Here is a 21,148-nt window from a genome sequence, read left to right on the forward strand (position 1 = left end):
CCCCCCCCCCAAATTCTGCCTCATTCTTTTCCCTCTCAGCTGCTCTCAGTGAAGGAACAGCCGCCCTTGGTGAAACTCAGCCCAGCAGCCCCACCCCCACAATTAAGAGCTTGGAGCAACCCTGTCAGCCAGCAGGGCCACCAGCCCTGGCTCCACCCTTTACCTGCCCTGTGACCTCCTGCAAGTGGTTTCTCTTCCCTGGGTCCCCGAAAATGGGAATAATGATCTGATCGAGCCGGCCCTGCTTTCCTCAGGTGTAGGTGAGAAGACCCATGCCATTTTGGAGGGAAGAGTACTTTGTGGCTGAAAAGGAGTCCCCAGATGAACATGGTGATTTCAGTTACTAAGCGTCTGCCTGGACTTTTCCCACCCACACTACCAGGTTCCCTTACTGTAGAAACTCCAAGAATATTCCACATCTTCCTTCCAGGAGGAGAGGATGCAAAGGGGGCTGATGCTCCAGGGGTTTGTACCCATTACATTCTGGCCTGGTGGAGCCTTGAAGTTGGGGAGAGAAATGGACAAGGAATGAGAATGGGCTACATTGATTTCTGGAGTGCATTGGAGTTGGGAGTTGAGGGGGAAACTAATGTGCATGCCCCTCAACTACCACAAATCCAAGATACCTATACCTACCTTTACCTTCCGCCGGTACCCCAGAGTTCTGAGCACCACCTTGTGTTTACACACCCAGCCTCCCAGACAAGCCCACATACACATCCTCACTTAGAAAGCAGCACTCACTTTATCTCTGTAGACTGCCATGCAGTCACTTAGCTTCCCACACACACAAATGCACACCACGTGCACTTACAAACTGAAACACGCGCGTGCCTGCAGCACTCCAGTGCTCTCTGGCCAGAGGACATTTCATGAGCTCATGCAAAGCTTCCAGGGTCTGCAGAGTCCTGTTCTAGGCACACCAGAAAAGCACTGTGGCACCCTGAAAAGTGTTCTAGCCTTAGAAAGTCAAACTAGGTTCGAATGCTGGGTCTATCATTTTATTAGTGGTGTGACTTTGGGAGTTACTTAACCTTTTTGAGCCTTTGTGCTGTCATCTTAAAATGCCAGTGACATCCAACTCAGGATTGTTAAGACTTAAATGAAATCATGTATGTATTCTTGAAACAGTGGTACTCGATAAACGGCACTTGCTACAATTACTAAGTTGGTGTAGAGGGGGGGCGTTGTTTGTTTTTTTAAGGCAACTTGGACTGGGAAGGAAGAGGGAGGCATAAAACATAGGGCAGTTACTTTCTTAGCCTTCCTAACCGGCTTTTCAGAGACTCCCTGGGCCCGAGTGGAACACATAAACAACTCCAGCCCCCCTCTCCCCTATCTAAGATCTGGTGCCTCTTGCCCTGCGGTTGAAATGGAGGGAGGCAGCGACTGGTGGGCAAGGAAGAACCCTGTGAGTCACCCCAGGGGGCTGGGAGACACTTGCTCCCAGAGTTGTAGTCACCGATTCTGGGTTTGTTGTTCTCTTTGTCTGCTTTCTTCTCTTCCCTGGAGACCCCCCACCCCCAAGGCAGAGCTTCAGTGTTGTCAGCAGAAGGGGTTCCCCAGGGGCCCTCCATTAAAATGGGGGTGGGGCAGTGATGCCACGGCCGCACTTCGGCGCCGTGGGAGCCTCCCCAGAGCCCTGCTTCGCCACGTCCCTAGGTACTTCCAGAACCCAGGCGCCTGGGCTGCCTGCCCCTTCCTTCCTCCTCCCCACCCCATTCCCTGGAACCCTCGGACCATCCACGGCTGAACAGCCTGCCTGTGGCAGGAACCCAGACTGGAGGACACTACCCGAGCGGCAAGGGGTTTGGGCGACCTAAGAGGCCCCCGCCCACTCCTCCTTCCTCTGCCAATGGAAGAGCTCGCTGGAAGCACGGCATTCCCGGCCTGCCCTGCTCCGGAGGCAGGAGCAGGGCACTCTGGGAGTTATAGTCCTCGCAGCTCTCAGGTGACTTCTGTGCAGAGATCTTTGGAGACAGGTGAGGAAGTCAGAGGGGAGAAAGCTGCAGTGCTGCCTGGGCAGGGCGAAAGGAATGACAGTGAGCAGCAGTGACTGGAGCCAGGCAAGTAACGCAGATCCAGAAGTCCTACTTTTTAACTGACTTCCCACTCTGAACCTAGTGTCAGACCCCTACGCTGGGGACAGAGGACTCTGAAGCTAAACATCTTATTTTGAAGCCAATTATATTGGGAAGATGATTAACAGAGTTGAAAATGAAATAAATAAAAACATACCATTTTTCTATTGGGGATAGAAAGAGAAGATTAGGGTGGGGTGCTAGCTCTTGACCCATGCTCCCTTGGCCTAGAGACCCCTCCCTTAGACCCTTGGGTCCTCAGGCCTAGGACCCTTCCTCATCTTCCCTCAGACTCAGCTCAGCCCCCTGCCTGAGACAAAGAGAGACAGACACGTTTGGAGCATGTATGCACATGTGTGTGCATACGTGCGTGTGTGTGTGTGTGTGTGTGTGTGGAGGGGTGGGTGATAGATATTAGGCTCACAGATAGCTTCCAGCTTAGAAAAACCAGTCTCCCCAGGCCAGATCTGGGCCAAGTTCCCTGGCCCAGGGTGGGGCCACAGCCTGAGCCAGTGAAGGTAACTCTGTGTGACTTAACCCTCCCTTCTCCAGGCCCTCCCTTATCTCTAGGGGCCAGAGCTTCCACCCACCCAGGCAGCCCGGTGATCTGCCCTCACTTCCCCCTCCCTGCACCCACCCTGCCAGAGCTCTGAGAGGGGTAGGGGCTGCACCCACCTGACCATTCTGCCCCCTGCCCAGGAGGACCATGCGGCAGTAGCAGCCATGCTGCCCTTCCTGCTGGCCACACTGGGCACCACAGCCCTCAACAGCAGCAACCCCAAGGACTACTGCTACAGCGCCCGCATCCGCAGCACCGTCCTGCAGGGCCTGCCCTTCGGGGGTGTGCCCACCGTCCTGGCTCTCGACTTCATGTGCTTCCTCGTGAGTGCCCACATGCCACCCACACCCTTGGTACCCACTCTGTACACAGTTTGCTAACATCTGCAGCTCTAACCACTCTCCCACCTGACCCTGACTCCCCAGGCTTAACTACAGGAGGTATCCCCGTTACACAGCCCAAGCCTGGCCTTTGACCATGCACCCAAGCCAGGGCCATCCCCTTCCAAAACAAGATTCTGACCCCTCTCCCCCTGCTCTTCTGGCTAATCCAGTGGGCAGGTGGAGAAGCCATCTGCCAAATACTCCTTCTTCCGTCAGGTATTGCTGTTCGTGTTCTCCATCCTCCGGAAGGTGGCCTGGGACTACGGGCGGCTGGCCTTGGTGACAGATGCAGACAGGTAAAGCTGAGAGACTCTTCCCCACCCTGCACATGCACACACACTTGTTCCACACTCCTCAGGTATAAGAAAGAGCCAGCCCTCTGTCATCCCCCTTTGTCGGGGTGATAGGAGGGACCAGTCCCAGAGCAGGCATGGGGGCATGAGGTCCCCAGTTGGGCCTTTGTCCCTTGCCAGTCCCCAGGCACCCTCCTGCTCTCTGCTCCCCCCCACCCCCGCTAACTTTGTCTGTTCTCTGTCCCCAGGCTTCGGCGGCAGGAGAGGGACCGAGTGGAACAGGAATAGTATGTGGGGCACCAGCCCCCTCATCCCCACTAAACAAGCTTTCTCTTTTCTTCTCTCATGCTTCTCTTCTCTTCCGGCCAAGTCGTTGGTTTCTCTTTGCAGTTTTCTCCTCTGCAGGCTCATTTTCAGATTAACGCAGGCGGTGTGCTTTGCAGAGCAGGGGGCCCCCTAACTCGTCTCTGTCTCATTCCCCCACCTCTCCATCTGGCTCTCTGCCTGGGAGAAGCTCCTCCCCGTGCACCTAGCTGCCCGGTCACAGTTGGCTGGAGTGCAGGAGGCACCCTCCCAGAAATTCACAGCACACCCACCCTGTTGGTCACAGAGACAAGATTGGGGGTCACCAGTGGCTTCCCTGACAGCTAGTTCATATTCCAGGGTTCCCCACTCACTTCTTCTGGAGGCTTTGGCGGGGCACTGCTCAAAGAGCCCCGAGTCTGGCCCTTTGTGTCACATCGTGGTCTCTGTCTGTAGGACTGCTGTTGGAGTTTTGGCAGCTGCTGAGGTCACTGAAGAGGGCGAGTAGGGCCCACCTGGGAGACATCCCCAAACACCCTTAGCCCCACCTTCCGGGCCTCTCCTAGTCCATCCTTTCCTTCACCTCCCATTGCTCTGTGCATGACACTGGCTTTGTCAGCTCTGAAACTGCAGGGCCAGGTCACATTCTCACTTACTCTCACTTGAGCCTCCAAGGGGCGATGATGAAGATACCCTCCTCCCTTCCCCCACAACCTGTGTCTATTCCCCTGGACACCACTGAAGGGAAGAGGCAATTTGAGGGAGGCAGGGAGATGGCATTTCCTCCTGCTTCAGCCACTGCGCTTTCTGTGCCTTGTCTAACTGCTGGAACTCTGCAGAGGGAGCCCACCCACTTCTCCCCCTGCTCCCCAGGGGCTCAGACTCACCGGGCTTTCTCATCTCCCATCTCCTCACCCTCAGTGTGGCCTCAGCTATGCACGGGGACAGTCACGACCGGTATGAACGTCTCACGTCTGTCTCCAGCTCCGTCGACTTTGACCAAAGAGATAATGTAAGTGCCCTGCCCAGACTTCTTAGCCACCCCCTCCTCCTCGGGGCATGTGGGCTGAGCATCCTCCAGCTTCCAGAGAGCAGTCAGGCACCTGTGGAGCCTGGCCTGCTCAGCAAAGCAGTGCTCCCCTACGAGCTGCAGGAGAACCAGCCAGACCCAGAACTCCTGGCTCTGTCCCCAATGTCAGCCTCCTGACTAGCATAAGCCTACTCCATGATTTCAAACTCGTTCCACAGGAGGGTTCTATGCTCGCCTCTGTCGATTAATCCTAAGGACCCATTTTTCCTTAGACATGGTCTTAGAAGTAATCACGAGTTTTTCATGCTGCCTAGCAAAACGTACAGAATCATTGCGTTGCTCAGAGGTTGCAGGCTGGCAGCCCCTGGCTGGGTGGGTAGGGCCAGTTGACCTGCTTGTGGATTGGGGCTGAGTAGCAGTGGCCCCTGAAGATAAGGATTGTGCCTGGTGACTCACAGCAGTCCCCAGGCCCCTTTCACCCTTTCATGTGAGACCCCCCGCGCTCTGGTGTTACCCACCTTGCCCCCATCATTCTGCCAGGATAAGTGTCTGGTCAGAACTCTAATCTTCAGGCCCTAGGATGGCTCTGGTCAGTGCAACTCAAGCTGGGGGCCTGTCGGCTTCCTGAATTGGACTCATCCTGGTAAGTGGCTAAATAAAAGTATTGCCCATGCCAGCCAGAGGTGTCCGGTTGGTCCCCATACTCAAGCGATGTTGGCAACAGGTAGCTCAATCCTATGTCCTGGCCTGGTTCCTCGCTTCTCGATCCTATGTTGAGCCTGGGCCTTTTCGTGGTAGGAAGGTGGGGGTGGGTTCTCCCTGCCCATCCGTCCCCGAATTTCCCCTGCTCTGAGTGGGGCTCTGCCTGAAGACAGGCCTGGGGGCTTGCGGGTGGGAGCTTGTGGCTCACGGTGACCTGGGGTTTCGGTCCACTGAGGTGTGCTAGGAGATAAGTGTCAGGGTCTCAGGCAGTGTGGCTCAGGCCTCTGCTCTTGGCAGCTATATTGCAAAGTCTTTTAGCTCTTCCTAAAACCCTGAATCCCAGCCATCCATACCTTGGCCCACACAACTGCAGGACCTGGCCCGGTTCCACTACCCCGTGTGGGGCCCCATAGCCCTGGGCATAAGAGTGTAGACTTTAGCCTTGGTCCTTTTCTTCTTCGAAGGCTTACACCTTCTCTGTCTCCCTCTCTGGAGTGAACTGTCTTCTGGGGTAAACTGGGGGGTTGCGGAAGCTGCACCAGGGTGAGCGGGACCTCAGGGGCAAGGGGAGGTTCAGGGCGGGGCCTGGGGCCGCAGCTGACAGCCCTCTGTCCCCCCAGGGTTTCTGTTCCTGGCTGACAGCCATCTTCAGGATAAAGTAAGTGAATGGTCTTCAGGCTGTAAAGGAAGAAATAGAAAAACTTCAGAACCTGTCATCTCCTGGCAAAATCCAAAGCCCAGCAGCTTGGAGGGCCTTAGGGCTCCTAGCCAGCCCAGCGCCCTTCTCCCTCTCCACTTAAGGGGTCCAGGCCCTGGGGTCCCGGCCTCCACTGCCCCTGAGCTGGCTTCACCTGACTCCCACCCCTGCCATGGTCTCCTAGTGCCCCACTTTCTGAGAGGCCCTGCTCTGTCCACAGCTCTCCCTGCCCCTGCTGCCCCGAGGGCAGGGGCTGGAGCCCCCGCCTCAGAGCCTCCATACAGCCAGCGGGTAGGGGCAGCAGGCAGGCTGGGAGCAGCCAGCCAGCAGCAGGCAAGAGCCAGTGTCCAGCAGGCAGAAGTCAGGAGATCAAGCCAGAGTGCGGCAGGCAGGCAGTGAGCGCTGAGAAAGGCAGGAAGCCAGACAGGTCAGCACCGCCCCCACACCCAGCCCCCAGGGCCCCCCAAGTGTACCATTTACTGTGTTGCATCAGCACCCATAAGACGCTGCTGCTTCCCAAACCTCCACCCAGCCTCCTGCTTTCACCTCTTTGTGTCACCATTCCTCTCCCTTTTGCCTTGACCTCCCTTTTTCCATCGTCCTTTTTCCTTTCCCTTTCCTCTCCATTCCTCATTTCTCCTCTTGCTCTCTGCAGTCTTCCTCCTCCTTCTCCTCCTCCCTCCCACCTTCCTGTTCTCTGCTATTCCTCTTCTCTCTATTCATCCCCTTTTCCTCCCTTTCTCCTGCATCTTCCTTTTTCCCCTTCCCCCTCCTCTCCTTTTCCTCTCCCTTCCCAGAAAATGTGGGACTCAGAGACCCCATTTCTACCCCACACTGCTGCCCAATTGGCAGGGGCCATGGTGGATGTGGGTAGGGGTGGGTAAGGGCAGGCAAGACGTGGCCCCTCTGTGGCCCCTCTGTGGCCCCTCTGTGGCCCTGGTCCTCACCTGACTCCTTGGTCTGGCCGCACCGCAGGGATGATGAGATCCGGGACAAATGCGGGGGTGATGCTGTGCACTACCTGTCCTTCCAGCGGCACATCATCGGGCTGCTGGTTGTCGTGGGCGTTCTCTCCGTAGGCATCGTGCTGCCCGTCAACTTCTCAGGGGACCTGCTGGGTCAGTGAAGGCCAGAGTGGGTGGGGGTAGAGAGAGGAGGGGGCAAAAAGGGACAGGCCCTGACCCCGCCATCGGCCTTTTCCTTTTCCCACCCCCCAGAGAACAATGCCTACAGCTTTGGGAGAACCACCATTGCCAACTTGAAATCAGGGTAAGTTTAAGGAGCTGGTCAGTGAGGCTCAGGTCTGTGTCAGAGTCTGGGCCCAAACAGAGAGGGGAGGAAAGGGGGAGCGTTCTGGGGACAGGTGGTTGAGGTCGAGGCCGTGGTGCCCCGAGAGCTGAGGTTGGAAACAAGAGGTGGAGCCCTGCTGCAGATTGCCAGGGATGACCAGATGGAGAAGAGGAGCATGCGGCCTTGGGCTGGCATGGCCGACTAGGGGCAGGAGGCGGTAGTGTAGCCAGTGGGTAGGGCATGAAGAGGTGACCTCTGGGGCATTTCAGTTGGAATGGAACAGTCTTCAGGTGTGGGGCCCACCCTGTGGGTTGTCGGTTCCAGAAGACTAGTGGCAGCAGAGGGGCCCTACACCAGGAGTTAACGAATGCCCGGAGGTTGTGTCTGAGTGTGTTCCTAGCCCCTGAGGCTTCCGTGCCCTCTGCTCCACCCAGGAACAACCTGCTATGGCTGCACACCTCCTTCGCCTTCCTGTACCTGCTGCTCACCGTCTACAGCATGCGTAGACACACATCCAAGATGCGCTACAAGGAGGACGACCTGGTGAGTGGAGCAGAGCCCAGGTCTGCCCTGCGGCCGGCCCTTTGCCTTCCCCCCAGGCCCCTGTTGCCTCGGCTCTGAGGTGTGTCAGCCCCAGAGTTAGGCCAGCTTGGTTTGAATCCTGCCTCAGCAGCTCAGGAGCTCCCATACTCTAAGTCCGTCACCTCCTTGAGCCTTGGTTTCCTATTCTGACAAATGATGTTACAGCAGTGCCTGTCCCGAGGCTGGAAGGAAGGTGAAGTAAGGTGACGCATGGAAAGCCCCCATGCTATGCCTGGCACTAGGGAAGTAGCTGTGGTTGGTGATGTGGTAGTAACATTCCCTGTGGTAGTGGATAAAGTAAAACTTACCCACTAAACTGGTGATGAATGCCCACACCCCATGCCAGCCACTGCTCTGGGTCTCCCCCGCTCTCCTCCCCCCAGCTCCTTGAGGCACCAGGGGCCAGATGGCTCTTTCCTCAGGCTCACTGCCTGATTACTATCAGGAATTCACCACGGCCTCTCTGCTCAGACCACCCCTGTCTGCTCCTCTCTGCTCCCCCATTCCCCACCCCCTCTCTACATCTTCTGGCGCCTCTCCAGGTGAAGCGGACCCTCTTCATTAATGGAATCTCCAAATATGCAGAATCAGAAAAGATCAAGAAGCATTTTGAGTGAGTAGCCACTCCTACCCCCCAACCCCTACAACCTCAGGCCCTGCAGACCCTTCTTTGCCTTTCCGCTCCCAAGACCCCCCTCACATGCCTCTCACTCCTCTCACTCGGACGTGTGGGCCATAGCGAGGGTGGAGGTTAGACTAAAGAATTCTCTGACTCTAAGGCAGCCCAACACTTGGGCTTGGCGATAGGCATCTCTAGGAACACAAGAGAAATACCTGAAATACTTGAGAAGTGAGTCCAGTCTCCCACACAGTGCCCCCCTGCCCAACCCCCACTGCCTTCTCCGGCTCAAACTGGATCATGGGTTGTTGCCCAAGGGTCCATAGTGTATGGCTTCTTCAAAATGATATGTGACATTCTGCAGTTTGTATGCGGACTGGCAGGGAGAAGCTCCTTGACTCCCAGCGGGCCATCAGGAAGCCCCGGAGCACCTGGGCTGTGTGTCCCCTCAGGTCTTTTCAACTCTGAAAAGAGTTGTCTCAGTCTGTCTCAGCGGGAAGGGGTCCCAGGCAGCCAGAACAGTCCATGTACGGGGTTAGGGGGTCCTGGCATACACTCATCTATCCATTCAGCAGACTTTCTCAGGCACTAAGGCCTAAGTCCCTGTGGTGGGCCTTGGGACTATACAAATGAATAGAAGACTTCAGACTCTTGGGGATTCACAGTATGGAGGTCAGCTTTAGAAGCCAGTCCAGGGTCTGATCAAAGATTGGTCTGGGGTCAGTCTGGGGTCAGAATTAGAAGTCAGCCAGTGGTCTCGATAAGAGACATTGATGGTCTGAGTCGGGGCCATCTCTGGTCAGGATCTGGATTCAGCAAGGTCTGGATTCGCCTCGAGCTGGCTGGGACCAGAGGCCGGGGGCTGTCCCGGACCAGGACAGCATCATGAGTTAGCACTGGTCAGGGCCAGACCCCATACCTCCATGTTACAGGAAAATGACAGGTTTGCAGTCAGCACTGGTAGGTGAGCACCGGGCTCATTTGGCAGGCGTTTATCAGTCTCCTTCTCCATGCCAGGCAGGGAGAAGGGAGAGACAGGCCCTGCCCTCGTACAATTCCCAGAACAACAGTCAAAACTGAATATAACTCGGGCAGTCTGAGAGAACAATTCGGGGTCCTATCTGGAGCTTGAGCTGTGCTGAGCATTAGAGAGCAGTCTGAGATTAAGGCTAGTGTATGCCCAGAATTAGGTGACACCTTAATATCACTGTCCAATTAGAATCAGCTGTTAGCTTGTACCGGCAAGCCCCCTGCTAACGAATGTCCATTGCACCTCCCTGCGGCTGCGCCAGAGTAGGAGCTGGGGAAGGAATAGTCAACGGAAAAGAAAAGGCCCCCGCCCTCATCTTCTTACATTCTAGTGGGCCGAGAGGACAGTAAACAAATGGGCTAGTAACAGACCTGTGTCGAGGGCGGGTAGGTGTGAGAAGGACACCAAAGCAGGAAGAAGGGCAGAGTGAGAGAGTCCGGAAGGGTGTGCGGGCGGGGAGCAGGGGGACGGGCTCGGACAGGGTGACAGTTGAGCAGAGACTTGTGTGCTCTTGGGGAGTGAACCCTACTAGCCAAGCCTTCATTTATGCAACACACCTTTGTTATACACCTACTGTATGCGTCACACCAGGGAGATGAGGAAGAACCAGACATGGGGACCGTCTGTGGGGAGCTCACAGTCCAAGTTGTCTTTCAGAGATCAGTCTTCTGTGGCTCCGTTTGGGAAATGGTCTGTGATAACAGTAAAATTGGTAGTTAGCCTATAAGCAGGGATGGGGGGCACTGGTTCTAATGGGGGTTTAGGGATCAATGGAATGAATATTATAGAATAGCCATTTCATTGATCAAATCATTTGTTACATACATGTTTATTAAGCACCTACTGTGTGCAAGCTGTGGGCTAAGTCATGGGTATATGGTAAAATACAAGAGGCAGCCTCGTCCTCATGGAGCTCCTGGGCTAGCTGACAGTACTCGGCAAGGGCTTGTGGTCCAGGCCTGGGGTCTATCTGGACTGGAGGACTGACCCAGCAGACTTAGGGAATGTCCTGTGGGCACAATCGGGGAGCCTGTGTGCTGGGGGTTGAGGGAGTAGAGATCAGCTGAGTGAGAGTGAGGGCTCACCCTGCCACAGGGTGGTGAGGCCCCTCCAAAGAGGATTCCTACAGTGGTTTGAAAACAACATCCTCAGGGAAAAGGTCTGGGAAGTGCTTTTCAGGAAGCCCATCAGGTTTCAGTTTCCAAATTTTCATGATTTTGTGCAGTTTATCTTGTTACTTGAAAGCAATGTATAATACATCTTAAACACTTAGTGGTGCTTCATAAATGTTTTTTAAAGATTTTATTTATCTTTAGAGAAGGGAAGGGAGGGAGAGAAACATCTATGTGAGGTTGCCTCTTGAGCACCCCCTACTGGGGACCTGGCCTACATCCCAGCCTGTGCCTGGTGACCCTTTTGTTCGAAGGCCGGTGCTCAATCCACTGCGTAATTATTTTTTTAATGGGGCTCAGCCTAGATTAGGGATTAAGATCAAGGAACAGGATGTGATCAGAATGTAAAAGGAATTGCTCCCGCACTCGCCAGGTATCCCTCGAGCCCTGCCAGGGACCAGGTACTGAGAGTCAGGAACGGTCTCTTTGGTCAGTCTCAAGTCAAGGTCGGGGTCTGTCTACGGCTAGGGTTAGAGGGTCAGTCTTCGGTCTGAGTTATGGATCAGTTTGGGTCCGAGTAAAGGATCAGTCTCTGGGGTTAGAGGTCAATCTCATGTCAGGGTTCACGATCAGTCTCTGGTTGGTCTTGGGGCAGAGATTATTCTGTAGACTGTGGCTTGGTTGGGGTCAGTTCATAGTCAAGGCTAAGTGCTGGTCTATACCCAGATCTCCCTGGGAACAGGGTAAAGGAACAACCCATGAGTAGAAACTTAAAGCTCAGGTTCTCCCAACTTAAAGCTCACAGGCTTGGACAAGAATCAGACCACAGTCGTGGCTGCCCTAGCACCATGCAGTGTGCACTCGCATCCTGGGTCATCGGCCCACGCTGTGCTCGCATAGTCCCCCACACCTCTGTGCACACACTGCCTCTGCTCAGATAAGCTCGAGGGGAACTTTCAATGTCTTATTCTTGGGGAACTCCCATTTTTATAGATGAAGAGGGAGCTTGAATTGGGGGGTGTGTCTTGAAGGTATGGGGTCATGCATGAAAGTTGGGGGCAGGGGGACGGGCCCCGCCGAAGATGATGGTGGACTGTATTTCAGGGAGGCCTACCCCAACTGCACGGTTCTGGAAGCCCGCCCATGTTACAACGTGGCTCGCCTTATGTTCCTTGATGCAGAGAGGTAATGGGGACAGGGACTGGAGGTGGGAGGGTGACACCTGAGGGCCCCCTGCCCATTGTGGAGGGCTTCCTGGCTGCCACAGAGGAGGCTGGCTCCCTTCTTGGGTGTTCCCCAGGGCATTTGATTTTAATACAGCCTCTGGAGTGCTTAATCAGTTCAGCCTGCAGAGAGCAAGGCCTGGAGGTTAGAGCTGGCTGCAGAAGTAAAGGGGCTCACCATCCCCACCCATCTTAGGAAAGACCCTTCTTCAACTACAGTATAAGAAACTGAGGCCAGACTGTAGGAAGAATTTCCAGTCTTCAAGGGATGGGTAGGGAGACCCTGGGACCCTGGAATGGGGACATGTTTGAACCATGCACCCTAAACAAACCCAAGAGCAAGATGCCCCAGTGCTTGGGGAGTGAACTAATCACCCCTGAGCTGGCCTCCCCACCGGCCCTCCCAGCCAGGCAGTATGTGACTGGGCACTTGGGTTCCACAGGAAGAAGGCTGAGCGGGGAAAGCAGTACTTCACAAACCTCCAGAGCAAAGAGAATGTCCCCACTATGATCAACCCCAAGCCCTGTGGTCACCTCTGCTGCTGTGTGGTTCGAGGCTGTGAGCAGGTACGAGGTGGGCTGGCCAAGGGGCTTGCCCGGCCTTGGTGCAGACCTTAGGGCCCCAGAGCTCCCGATGGCATGGGGAGGAGTCAGAAGGTCTTGAGGAGACAGGTCGCAGCAGAGATGGATGCTTTCCATGGTGTGTGTCCCACACCCTGTTGATGCACGCGCGTGTGCACGTGCACTCTCACACATACAGGCCCTGCACATAAGCACTCAAAGGCAAGCTGACTCCCAGAGGGGTTAAGGCTGGGGCCAGGGACAGGTGTAAGGTTCAGCCCCTCTCTCAGCAGCTCTCTGCCTGTTGTTCCTACAGCCCTTGAAGCCCCATTCCCACTGTTGGGTTGTCCCCTGTCCCTGCAGTGACCAAATTTTCAAACCCTGAATCAGAAGAGGTCAGCCAAGAGGACAGTGTCATGCTGTACGTACTGGCTCTGTGGCTTTAGGCAAATTTTTTAATTGCTCAGTGCCTCCATTTCCTCATCTGTAAGATGGGATTAATTGTACCTACCTCATAGGTTTACTGTGAGAGACAGAGAGCTGAAAGCAGCACCTGGCCTGTAGGAAGGTCCGGGTGAGTGCGGCTGGTCCACGGGCACCAGCCTAGCTCTCTGCCCAGAACCTGCTTCATCCTCCCTGCAGGTGGAGGCCATCGAGTACTACACAAAGCTGGAGCAGAAGCTGAAGGAGGACTACAAGCGGGAAAAGGAGAAGGTGAACGAGAAGCCTCTTGGCATGGCCTTTGTCACCTTCCACAATGAGACCATCACCGCCATGTGAGCCTCCCTCCAGCCTGTCCACCCCCGGCCCCAGTCCCCGTGACTAGTCTGGGGCTCCCAGGTCCCTGCACTCATGGCCAGCTGTCGGCAGTCGGGTCCCCGTCAACTGGTGTTGCGATAACTGGTGTCCATCCCCACAGTATCCTGAAGGATTTCAACGTGTGTAAATGCCAGGGCTGCACCTGCCGCGGGGAGCCACGCTCCTCGTCCTGCAGTGAGTCCCTGCACATTTCTAACTGGACCGTGTCCTACGCCCCAGACCCCCAGAACATCTATTGGTGAGCAAAGGGCAGGCTTCTTGGGCCCGGGTGGGCTCCAGCCGGGTAGGGAGGGAGGGTCCTAGGTGCCACCAGTAAGGCATCTAGTCCCTAGAATGACTGCCTCTCCGGCCTTCCCAGGGAGCACCTCTCCATACGAGGCTTCATCTGGTGGCTGCGCTGCCTGGTCATCAACGTTGTCCTCTTCATCCTCCTCTTCTTTCTCACCACCCCGGCCATCATCATCACCACCATGGACAAGTTCAACGTCACCAAGCCCGTGGAGTACCTCAACGTGAGCCCATATCCCACTGCAACCCTGCCCCACCACAAAGCTCCCACACACCGTGGGCTGCAGATCCCACTGTGTCCTTCCCTTGGGTTCCTTGCCCCAGGAACCTTTCCCCAGGAGAGGCCGCCCTTGCATGTGCAAACACCTAGAGAGAGCCCAGGAAAGAGAGCCTAGGCCCAGTCCTAACCGACCATGCGACCTCGGACAGTTCCCTTCCCATCCCTCATTCTTCCCAACAGAATGGAAGGTTCAGACGAGGTAGTTGGCTGCCAAACTTAAAGCCTTTATCAAAAGGAGTCTTACCTGAAACCTGGTATGGAGAAGCAAGGCTGCACAGATGACAGTAGGGTGGGGGGCCACTTCACCTGGTCTCTGGTCTCCCTTCACCCCTCCTGCCACTCAGTTCAAAGGGAGGTAGTTTGAGAATCACTGAATGGTAATAGCACAGTAGACAAGACATGGAATTTCTGGGTTCAAATCCCCACGCCACTACTTACTAGCTGGGTAATCTAGTAAGCCTCAGTTTGCTCATCTGTGAAATGGGATAATGTGAGGAATACATGTAATGTACATGATCAGTGCTTGGCACATAGCAGGGCTCAGCAAATGGCTAACTAACATGTTTCACCCTGGGGTTGTAAATATGGCCTTGGCCCCCACCTTCAACCCTTGACCTCCAGATGCTCTGGACATCTAACCTAGGGCCCTGAGAGCCGTGGGGCCCAGGGCCTACTAGCCATGGGGGAGGGGCAGGTAAGCAAAGCAAGCTGGGCCTACTAGACTACCCTCAGCTGACTCATCCCCGCCCTGTATCCCACTGCAGAACCCCATCATCACCCAATTCTTCCCCACCCTGCTGCTGTGGTGCTTCTCAGCCCTGCTCCCCACCATCGTCTACTACTCTGCCTTCTTTGAAGCCCACTGGACACGGTGAGACACCTCCACATACATGGTGCCTTGCTTTGGCGCCCCAGAAGTACACCCATGCCATTGGGCAGCCCTCTGCCAGTTCAGCTCCCTGCCCTGGGATAGCAGAGCTGGCAGGAAAGGCATGGTGTCAGCACCCTGACATTGGGAAGCACCCCCTTCCCAGGGGACCCTCCTGGGACACCGTATTGACTGGGGAACAGCATGGGGGCTGGCCCACCTGACCTCTGCCCCTGCGACCCCTGCCCTAGCTCTGGAGAGAACAGGACCACCATGCACAAGTGCTACACCTTCCTCATCTTCATGGTGCTGCTCCTGCCCTCGCTGGGACTGAGCAGGTGGGTTCAAAGAGGAGGGATGGGAGCTGGGGTCAGGGGGAGTCTCAGGACAGGGAGAGGGAGCAGTTCAGGCTCCCACATCCCCTACCAAGCCAAGCACCCTCTTGGCGGGGACTCCCATCCCTATTCCAGCCCCCACCACCCCTCTCCTCCTCTCCAGCCTGGACCTCTTCTTCCGCTGGCTCTTTGACAAGAAGTTCTTGGCTGAGGCAGCTATTCGGTTTGAGTGAGTGACCGGGGCCCCCAGGGAAGGAGACTGCATGGAGGGGTGGGTATGCTTGAGAGACACTTCCTTCCCCGGGGGAGGGTGCAATACAGTTCCCTGCCCCTGCGGTGGGGAGGGACAGGAGCTTACCCCACAGGCTGGCAGGGTCGTCCCAGGGGCCTCACAAGGTGTCTCGGGTGTATACCTGGGAGTTTCCTTCGGGCTCTGTTGGGGCTCACTCCCAGGTCACCCTGAAGGTGTATTTGAGGTCCCCACACAGGGGGTTTCTGTGAAGGTTCTGGGATGAACTCTGGGAGTCTGGGGGGTTGGATTTTGGTCATGCTGTGGGAGTGACCTGGGGTTCCTAGAGGTATCCCCAAGGGTCTCTAGAGCCCACACTGTTGAGATCAAAGGGGGACTCTGGGGCACTTACAGGGCACAAGGTCAAGGCACACCTCTGAACTGTCAGGCTCCAGATGCTTCTTTCTGAGACCCCTTCTCTGGGGAACCCTGTGAGGGTGTCTTAGGGGGCACATACCATGGCTGCAGTGTGGGTGCAAGCTCCAAGGGTCTTGCTCTGGGCCATCTGTAGTAACCTTGGGCTCACACCTACAGTCACGAGCATCCTGGGCTCTTTGCTCTGAAGATCTCCAGGGGGAGATCTCTGGAGCTTGTGTTCTGGAGGTGACTTTGGGTTAAGACCTAAGGCAGAGAGCCTTCTTGGAGTTCCTGGGGCTCACATTCGCAGGGATCTTTGGGGGGTTCACAGGGTTGTCTATGGAGATCTCAGGCACACGCCCTGAATACTGCTGGCCGTAGGGGTCTCAAGCACTCTCTCCATGGTTCTTTATGGGGCACAGGTTCTCAGGGTGCCTCTGAGCTCACATTCTCAGGTTGAGTCCATGCACAGTGAGGGTGTGGGAGGTGTCAACACTCTGGGGGGAAGGGCTTCCAGATGCCCAAGGGTGGGCTGGGGACACTTGGCTGTTCATAGGGCACGTTGGGGATGAAAGTGTGGTGCCTGTCATGCTGGTAGCGGGTGGGCAGCCACCCAAGGGTGCAGTGCTGGAGCGCCTGGTGCCCGTAGGTGTGTGTTCCTGCCTGACAACGGCGCCTTCTTCGTGAACTACGTCATTGCCTCAGCCTTTATCGGCAACGCCATGGACCTGCTGCGCATTCCAGGCCTGCTCATGTACATGATCCGGCTCTGCCTGGCGCGCTCAGCCGCGGAGAGGCGCAACGTAAAGCGGGTAACGGCCTCTGGGCCGCAGCGGCTCACACAGCGCCCCGCACAGCGCCCCTGGTGGGCCCAACCAGGAACAGCAGCAGCGTGCTAGGGTGTGGGGCTTATGGGTGCTGAGATAGCGAAGTTCTGTGGTCCTGGGTTATCCCTTTCCCGTCTGGGCCTCAGCTTTCCCATATGTATGGCGATGGGTCAACACAGATAATTCTGGAGGCCCTGGCCAGTTCTGACAGTCTAGTGTTCTGTGATGGGAGTTGGGGGAGATGCAGGTCCCGACACATAGGGTCCCTGGGCCCTAACCCCACACGAGGGCTCTGGGCCTTCCATCCCAAGCCCACCTCTCTGCCAGCCCCTGACCCCTTGAAGGCCCCACCCCCATGCCCTGTCGCCTTCCACCCTGACCTCCTTCTCGGCCACAGCTCCTCTCTCTGCCTGCTTTGCCCTGCCCGACCCTGGACATGGGGCTCCTTTTCCCTATTCTTTCCTGTCCCTTCTCCTTTCCCACCTGCCCTGTGCCCCTCCTGTCCGCCCCTCCTCTCCCTAAGCCACCCTCCTGCCCATCTCCCCCCCAGCATCAGGCCTACGAGTTCCAGTTTGGCGCAGCCTACGCCTGGATGATGTGCGTCTTCACGGTGGTCATGACCTACAGTATCACCTGCCCCATCATCGTGCCCTTCGGTAGGCACCGCCGCGCCGGGACCTGGGCCCTGCTCGGGGGGACCCGGGACCTTGCCCGCTCCACTCTAGTAAAGCAGGCCACCCTGAGTGGACAGGGCCCCGGCTGGGAGACCGGCCCCTTGGGCCTCCCGCCCGGTTCCTGGCTCAGTCTGGGACCTGGCCTGGGGGGAGGAGGGGAAAAGCCATCTCAGCTCAGGATGGACCCACCTGCTGTGGCGGACCCCTGGGCACAGCCATCCCAACATGACCAGACTCGCCCACACCAAGGCTTTGACTCAGCTGTATATACTGGGACACACATCACATACCCTCTAAGGTGTTCACATACACACACACACACACACACACACACACACATACGGTCCATGCGCACACTTGTACACAGCCCTGTAAACTCAGGAGAGATACTCAAATCCCAGGGTGGGGAAGGGCCCTTGACATTCCTGGCCGTGTCGTTGCCTAGCCGAGTGGTGCAGTTCCTCTTCCTCCAAAATTTAGCGTCTCTGTTCAACTGTTGCTCTCACTGGTGGCCTCTACTTTCCCCCTGATGACATCCTAGCCCCTTAACCACCCTCCCTTGTTGTTGAAGGCTCCAAACTCCCAAACTAACCTTGTTTTCCTCCAAAAGTTCCATTCTCTCAGCCTCCTGGAAAATAGAACTACCGCCTAATTTATGCCCATCTGTTTAGGAATAGGAGTAGAAAAAACAGTGTGGATGATAACAGGATGCTCATTCATCCAAATGAGTGGATTTCTAATAGTACCATTGCTACTGGGGGGCTGCAGGTCGAGGGGTTGGAGCAGAGGAAGCAGAGGTCTGGTCCTGCTGGTGGCTTGGGGCACTATCCTGTGTGGGGCTGAGGCAGGAGAAGGGAGGCCAGCCCTTCAGCAGCCTTGGACGGCCCAGGACAACCTGTGGTGGACACACAGTGGGCTGTCGGCACTGGTTCCAAGGTCAGGGCCCCTGTGGCTTCTCCCAGGGCTCATGTATATGCTGCTGAAGCACCTGGTAGACAGGTACAATCTCTACTACGCCTACCTGCCGGCCAAGCTGGACAAGAAGATCCACTCGGGGGCTGTGAACCAGGTGGTGGCCGCGCCCATCCTCTGCCTCTTCTGGCTGCTCTTCTTCTCCACCATGCGCACGGGTAGGGGCCCCTCCCCATGGGTGGGTGGGGGCAGAGGGGCCTCCCTCCAGAGTCAAGGCAGAGCAGGCCCCAGGAAGGGCCATGGTAGCGAGAGGCTGCAGACACGGGGCCTGGGAGAGGCAGCAGCACATGGGAGCGTGGGACTACATCCAGAAGGTAGCAAAATGGGGTTGGGGCCCCTGGGAGGGGGGCCTAGTGGAGAGGTAGCCCCATTCTTTGCTCCTCCACAACAGGGTTCCTAGCCCCCACGTCCATGTTCACATTCGTCGTCCTGGTCATCACCATTGTCATCTGTCTCTGCCACGTCTGCTTCGGACACTTCAAATACCTCAGTGCCCACAACTACAAGGTGTGGGGTGAGGGGGGCAGGTGACAGCAGAAACTCAAGGGTGTGCAGGGGGTGAGGGGATGCTGGGGAGCTGGGGACAGGGGCAGTGGGTGCCAGAAGGGTGTGAGGAGTACCCACAGGACTCACGGCTGAGGGTGCTCCTGCCAACCCCTGACGCACTCTTGGCCCCTCAAGATTGAGCACACAGAGACAGACGCCGTGGACTCCAGAAGCAATGGACGGCCTCCCACTGCTGCCGCAGTCCCCAAATCTGCAGTAAGTGCCCCACTCCACAGCCCAGGGTGGGGAGGGGCCTCTGAGACTCAGCCCCAAAGCCAGGTATTCCATTATCCTCCAGAAAGGAAAGCCCGCCTCCCCTGGGCGGAGGATACCCCCCTTCCCCTGTAGGCCCTGGGACTCCCCATCACCACCCCACCCACCCACAAGGGGCAGCTGCCCACCCACGTGCCTCACTCCTTTCCCCCTTCAGAAATACATCGCTCAGGTGCTGCAGGACTCAGAGGTGGACGGGGATGGGGATGGGGGTCCTGGAAGCTCTGGGGACGAGCCCCCGTCATCCTCGTCCCAAGATGAGGAGATGCTGATGCCACCTGATGGCCTCACAGACACAGACTTCCAGTCGTGCGAGGACAGCCTCATAGAGAATGAGATTCGCCAGTAAGGGGAGGGGGGGCCCTGGAGGCCACGCCCTGCCCCGCCCCACCCACCCCCACGGACACTAAAAAAATGAAACACTAATAATTTATTAGATCTAAAGCCCCTTCCTCCCCCATCCCTTGCTTTCAATAAGGTATTTAAACCTGGGGGTTTTGCTGCTCTCCCCATCACAGAGTGGGAGAGGAGACCCCAACCTCAGTAAGGAGAGCCCCGAGCCGGTCCCGGGGCAGAGGGGTGTGGACACGGTTCCCCAAGATCAGTGCCCCCCCAGGCTAGTAGTGTGGTCAGGAAAGGATTCATGAGAGCCCAGATGGGTATCTGGTGCCATGGCTGGAGACCTGGGGCGGCGTGCAGGTGGGTCAGGGTAGTCCCCAGTTCTTTCCTCCCCCCAAGTACCCCTGGGACCTGGTGCTCCAGGGAAGTGGAGCCTCCAGCCCCTAAGGGCTGCATGGGCGGGGGGTGCTGAGTGGGAGGAAGAGTCAGGCCCGAGCCAGGGGGGTGACCTGGGGTGGGGGGTGGGCATAGCTGACACTGGAAAATGGGTTTTTGCACTGGTTTTTTTCTTTATTTCCTTTAAAATAAAAATGGAAAGAAAAGCTCTGAAGCAGGTATCTGGTTTGTGCCACTGCCCTGCACACCTGGCAGGGGTCCTGCCACCATCTTGTGGGGCTGGAGAAGCTCTTTGGAGTCCCCACGTGACCCTGGGCTGGACACTTTGGGAGGGTCTCAGGGAAGGGCCTCTGGGGCAATGCTGCCCCTCTCCTTGCTCCTGCTAGCTCTGCCTCCACCCCCTGCCCCAAGGAAATTGTGGGGCCACTCAGACTGAGAGACAGGGACACAGGCCAACGTTCTGAATCCCTGAGAGCCACACAAATAAAACAGATTCAGTGGAGATAGGCCATGAAAAGCCACAAGTTCTACACTGGTCCCAGAAGGCTTCCTGGAGGAGGAAGGTCCCAGGACAGGGGCTTCCAGGAAGGGGCTCAGCAGCTGCTCTGGAGGGGAAGGGGCAAAAAAATAGGGCCGCCATAGTCGGCCAAATTCTGTCATTCGCTGTCAACATTACTACACCTTATCGAGTGAGTAGTACGTGCCTGAGATTATGCTAGATGGCTGTCACATGCTTCAGAGAGTTTCCACAGAGAGCTTGCTGGAGTCGGGGCAGGCATGCCGTGAAGGTTACACAAGATGTTCAAGTGCTCACGGGGCCCAGCGCCAGGCGCAGGCTACACACCCGATAAACATCAACCATTATTAATACTATGATCGGTAATAGCACCTACAAAGTGGGTGTGGTTTTGCTCTTTCTGTGGGTGAGGGCAGAGTCCCAGGGAGAGTTCGGGCTTTGCCCAAGGTGACTGTCCTGGGTGCAGTCTTACTGGTCCTGCTGAGTGTCTCTGAGCCGGCCCCCAGCACATCTGTCCCTTACCCCTCAGGAGTGTCCAAAGCCCTCCTCAGAAAACCCTCTTCCCACCCTCCATCAAGTCGTCTTCATCCTCTAAGACCCAATTCAAATACACCTTCGCCGAGAAGCTCTCTGTGACTGTGCAGCCCACCCCCAGAGGCCCACAGAGCCGCTGCCCCCCGCCTCTGCACACACAGGAGTGCACGCTATGTGTGGCAGGAGCCAGGCCATGAGAGCCCTGGCTCTGGTTCCCTCTCGAGCTTGCCATGCCACCCCAGGAGAGCCAGCTCTCCTCTCTGGACCTGCTCCTTCATAAAGTTGGGAGATTTAGGGGTGACCAGGTAACCCCTGGAGGTCTTCTCATCCACCCACCACCTACGATCAGGGTCCTCCCCACCCCCAAAA

General features: G+C 56.6%; 1 protein-coding gene across 3 annotated transcripts in view; it reads left to right on the top strand.

The window, feature by feature from the left end:
- TMEM63B (transmembrane protein 63B) overlaps positions 1-19,558 on the top strand; it is a 23,231-nt gene extending 3,673 nt beyond the window's left edge. For 2 of the 3 annotated variants that reach the window (XM_037053808.1, XM_037053800.1), the window contains exons 2-24: positions 2,781-2,963; positions 3,240-3,319; positions 3,565-3,603; positions 4,541-4,631; positions 5,972-6,009; positions 7,024-7,166; positions 7,266-7,317; positions 7,773-7,881; positions 8,463-8,533; positions 11,786-11,866; positions 12,348-12,471; positions 13,108-13,241; positions 13,385-13,522; positions 13,643-13,796; positions 14,617-14,723; positions 14,972-15,058; positions 15,219-15,284; positions 16,351-16,513; positions 17,079-17,184; positions 18,165-18,332; positions 18,566-18,681; positions 18,856-18,936; positions 19,151-19,558. In XM_037053808.1, the coding sequence (XP_036909703.1) occupies positions 2,805-2,963; positions 3,240-3,319; positions 3,565-3,603; positions 4,541-4,631; positions 5,972-6,009; positions 7,024-7,166; positions 7,266-7,317; positions 7,773-7,881; positions 8,463-8,533; positions 11,786-11,866; positions 12,348-12,471; positions 13,108-13,241; positions 13,385-13,522; positions 13,643-13,796; positions 14,617-14,723; positions 14,972-15,058; positions 15,219-15,284; positions 16,351-16,513; positions 17,079-17,184; positions 18,165-18,332; positions 18,566-18,681; positions 18,856-18,936; positions 19,151-19,342 (2,499 nt within the window). In that variant the 5' untranslated portion in view covers positions 2,781-2,804 and the 3' untranslated portion in view covers positions 19,343-19,558. The remainder of the gene's footprint in view (positions 1-2,780; positions 2,964-3,239; positions 3,320-3,564; positions 3,604-4,540; positions 4,632-5,971; positions 6,010-7,023; positions 7,167-7,265; positions 7,318-7,772; positions 7,882-8,462; positions 8,534-11,785; positions 11,867-12,347; positions 12,472-13,107; positions 13,242-13,384; positions 13,523-13,642; positions 13,797-14,616; positions 14,724-14,971; positions 15,059-15,218; positions 15,285-16,350; positions 16,514-17,078; positions 17,185-18,164; positions 18,333-18,565; positions 18,682-18,855; positions 18,937-19,150) is intronic. The other variant, XM_037053815.1, reaches the window with a different exon arrangement.
- The last annotated feature ends 1,590 nt before the right edge of the window (positions 19,559-21,148 follow it).

The sequence above is a fragment of the Sturnira hondurensis genome, unplaced genomic scaffold (assembly GCF_014824575.4).
Source record: "Sturnira hondurensis isolate 20B ecotype Veracruz unplaced genomic scaffold, ASM1482457v3 Scaffold0000880, whole genome shotgun sequence".
Classification (NCBI taxonomy): domain Eukaryota; kingdom Metazoa; phylum Chordata; class Mammalia; order Chiroptera; family Phyllostomidae; genus Sturnira; species Sturnira hondurensis.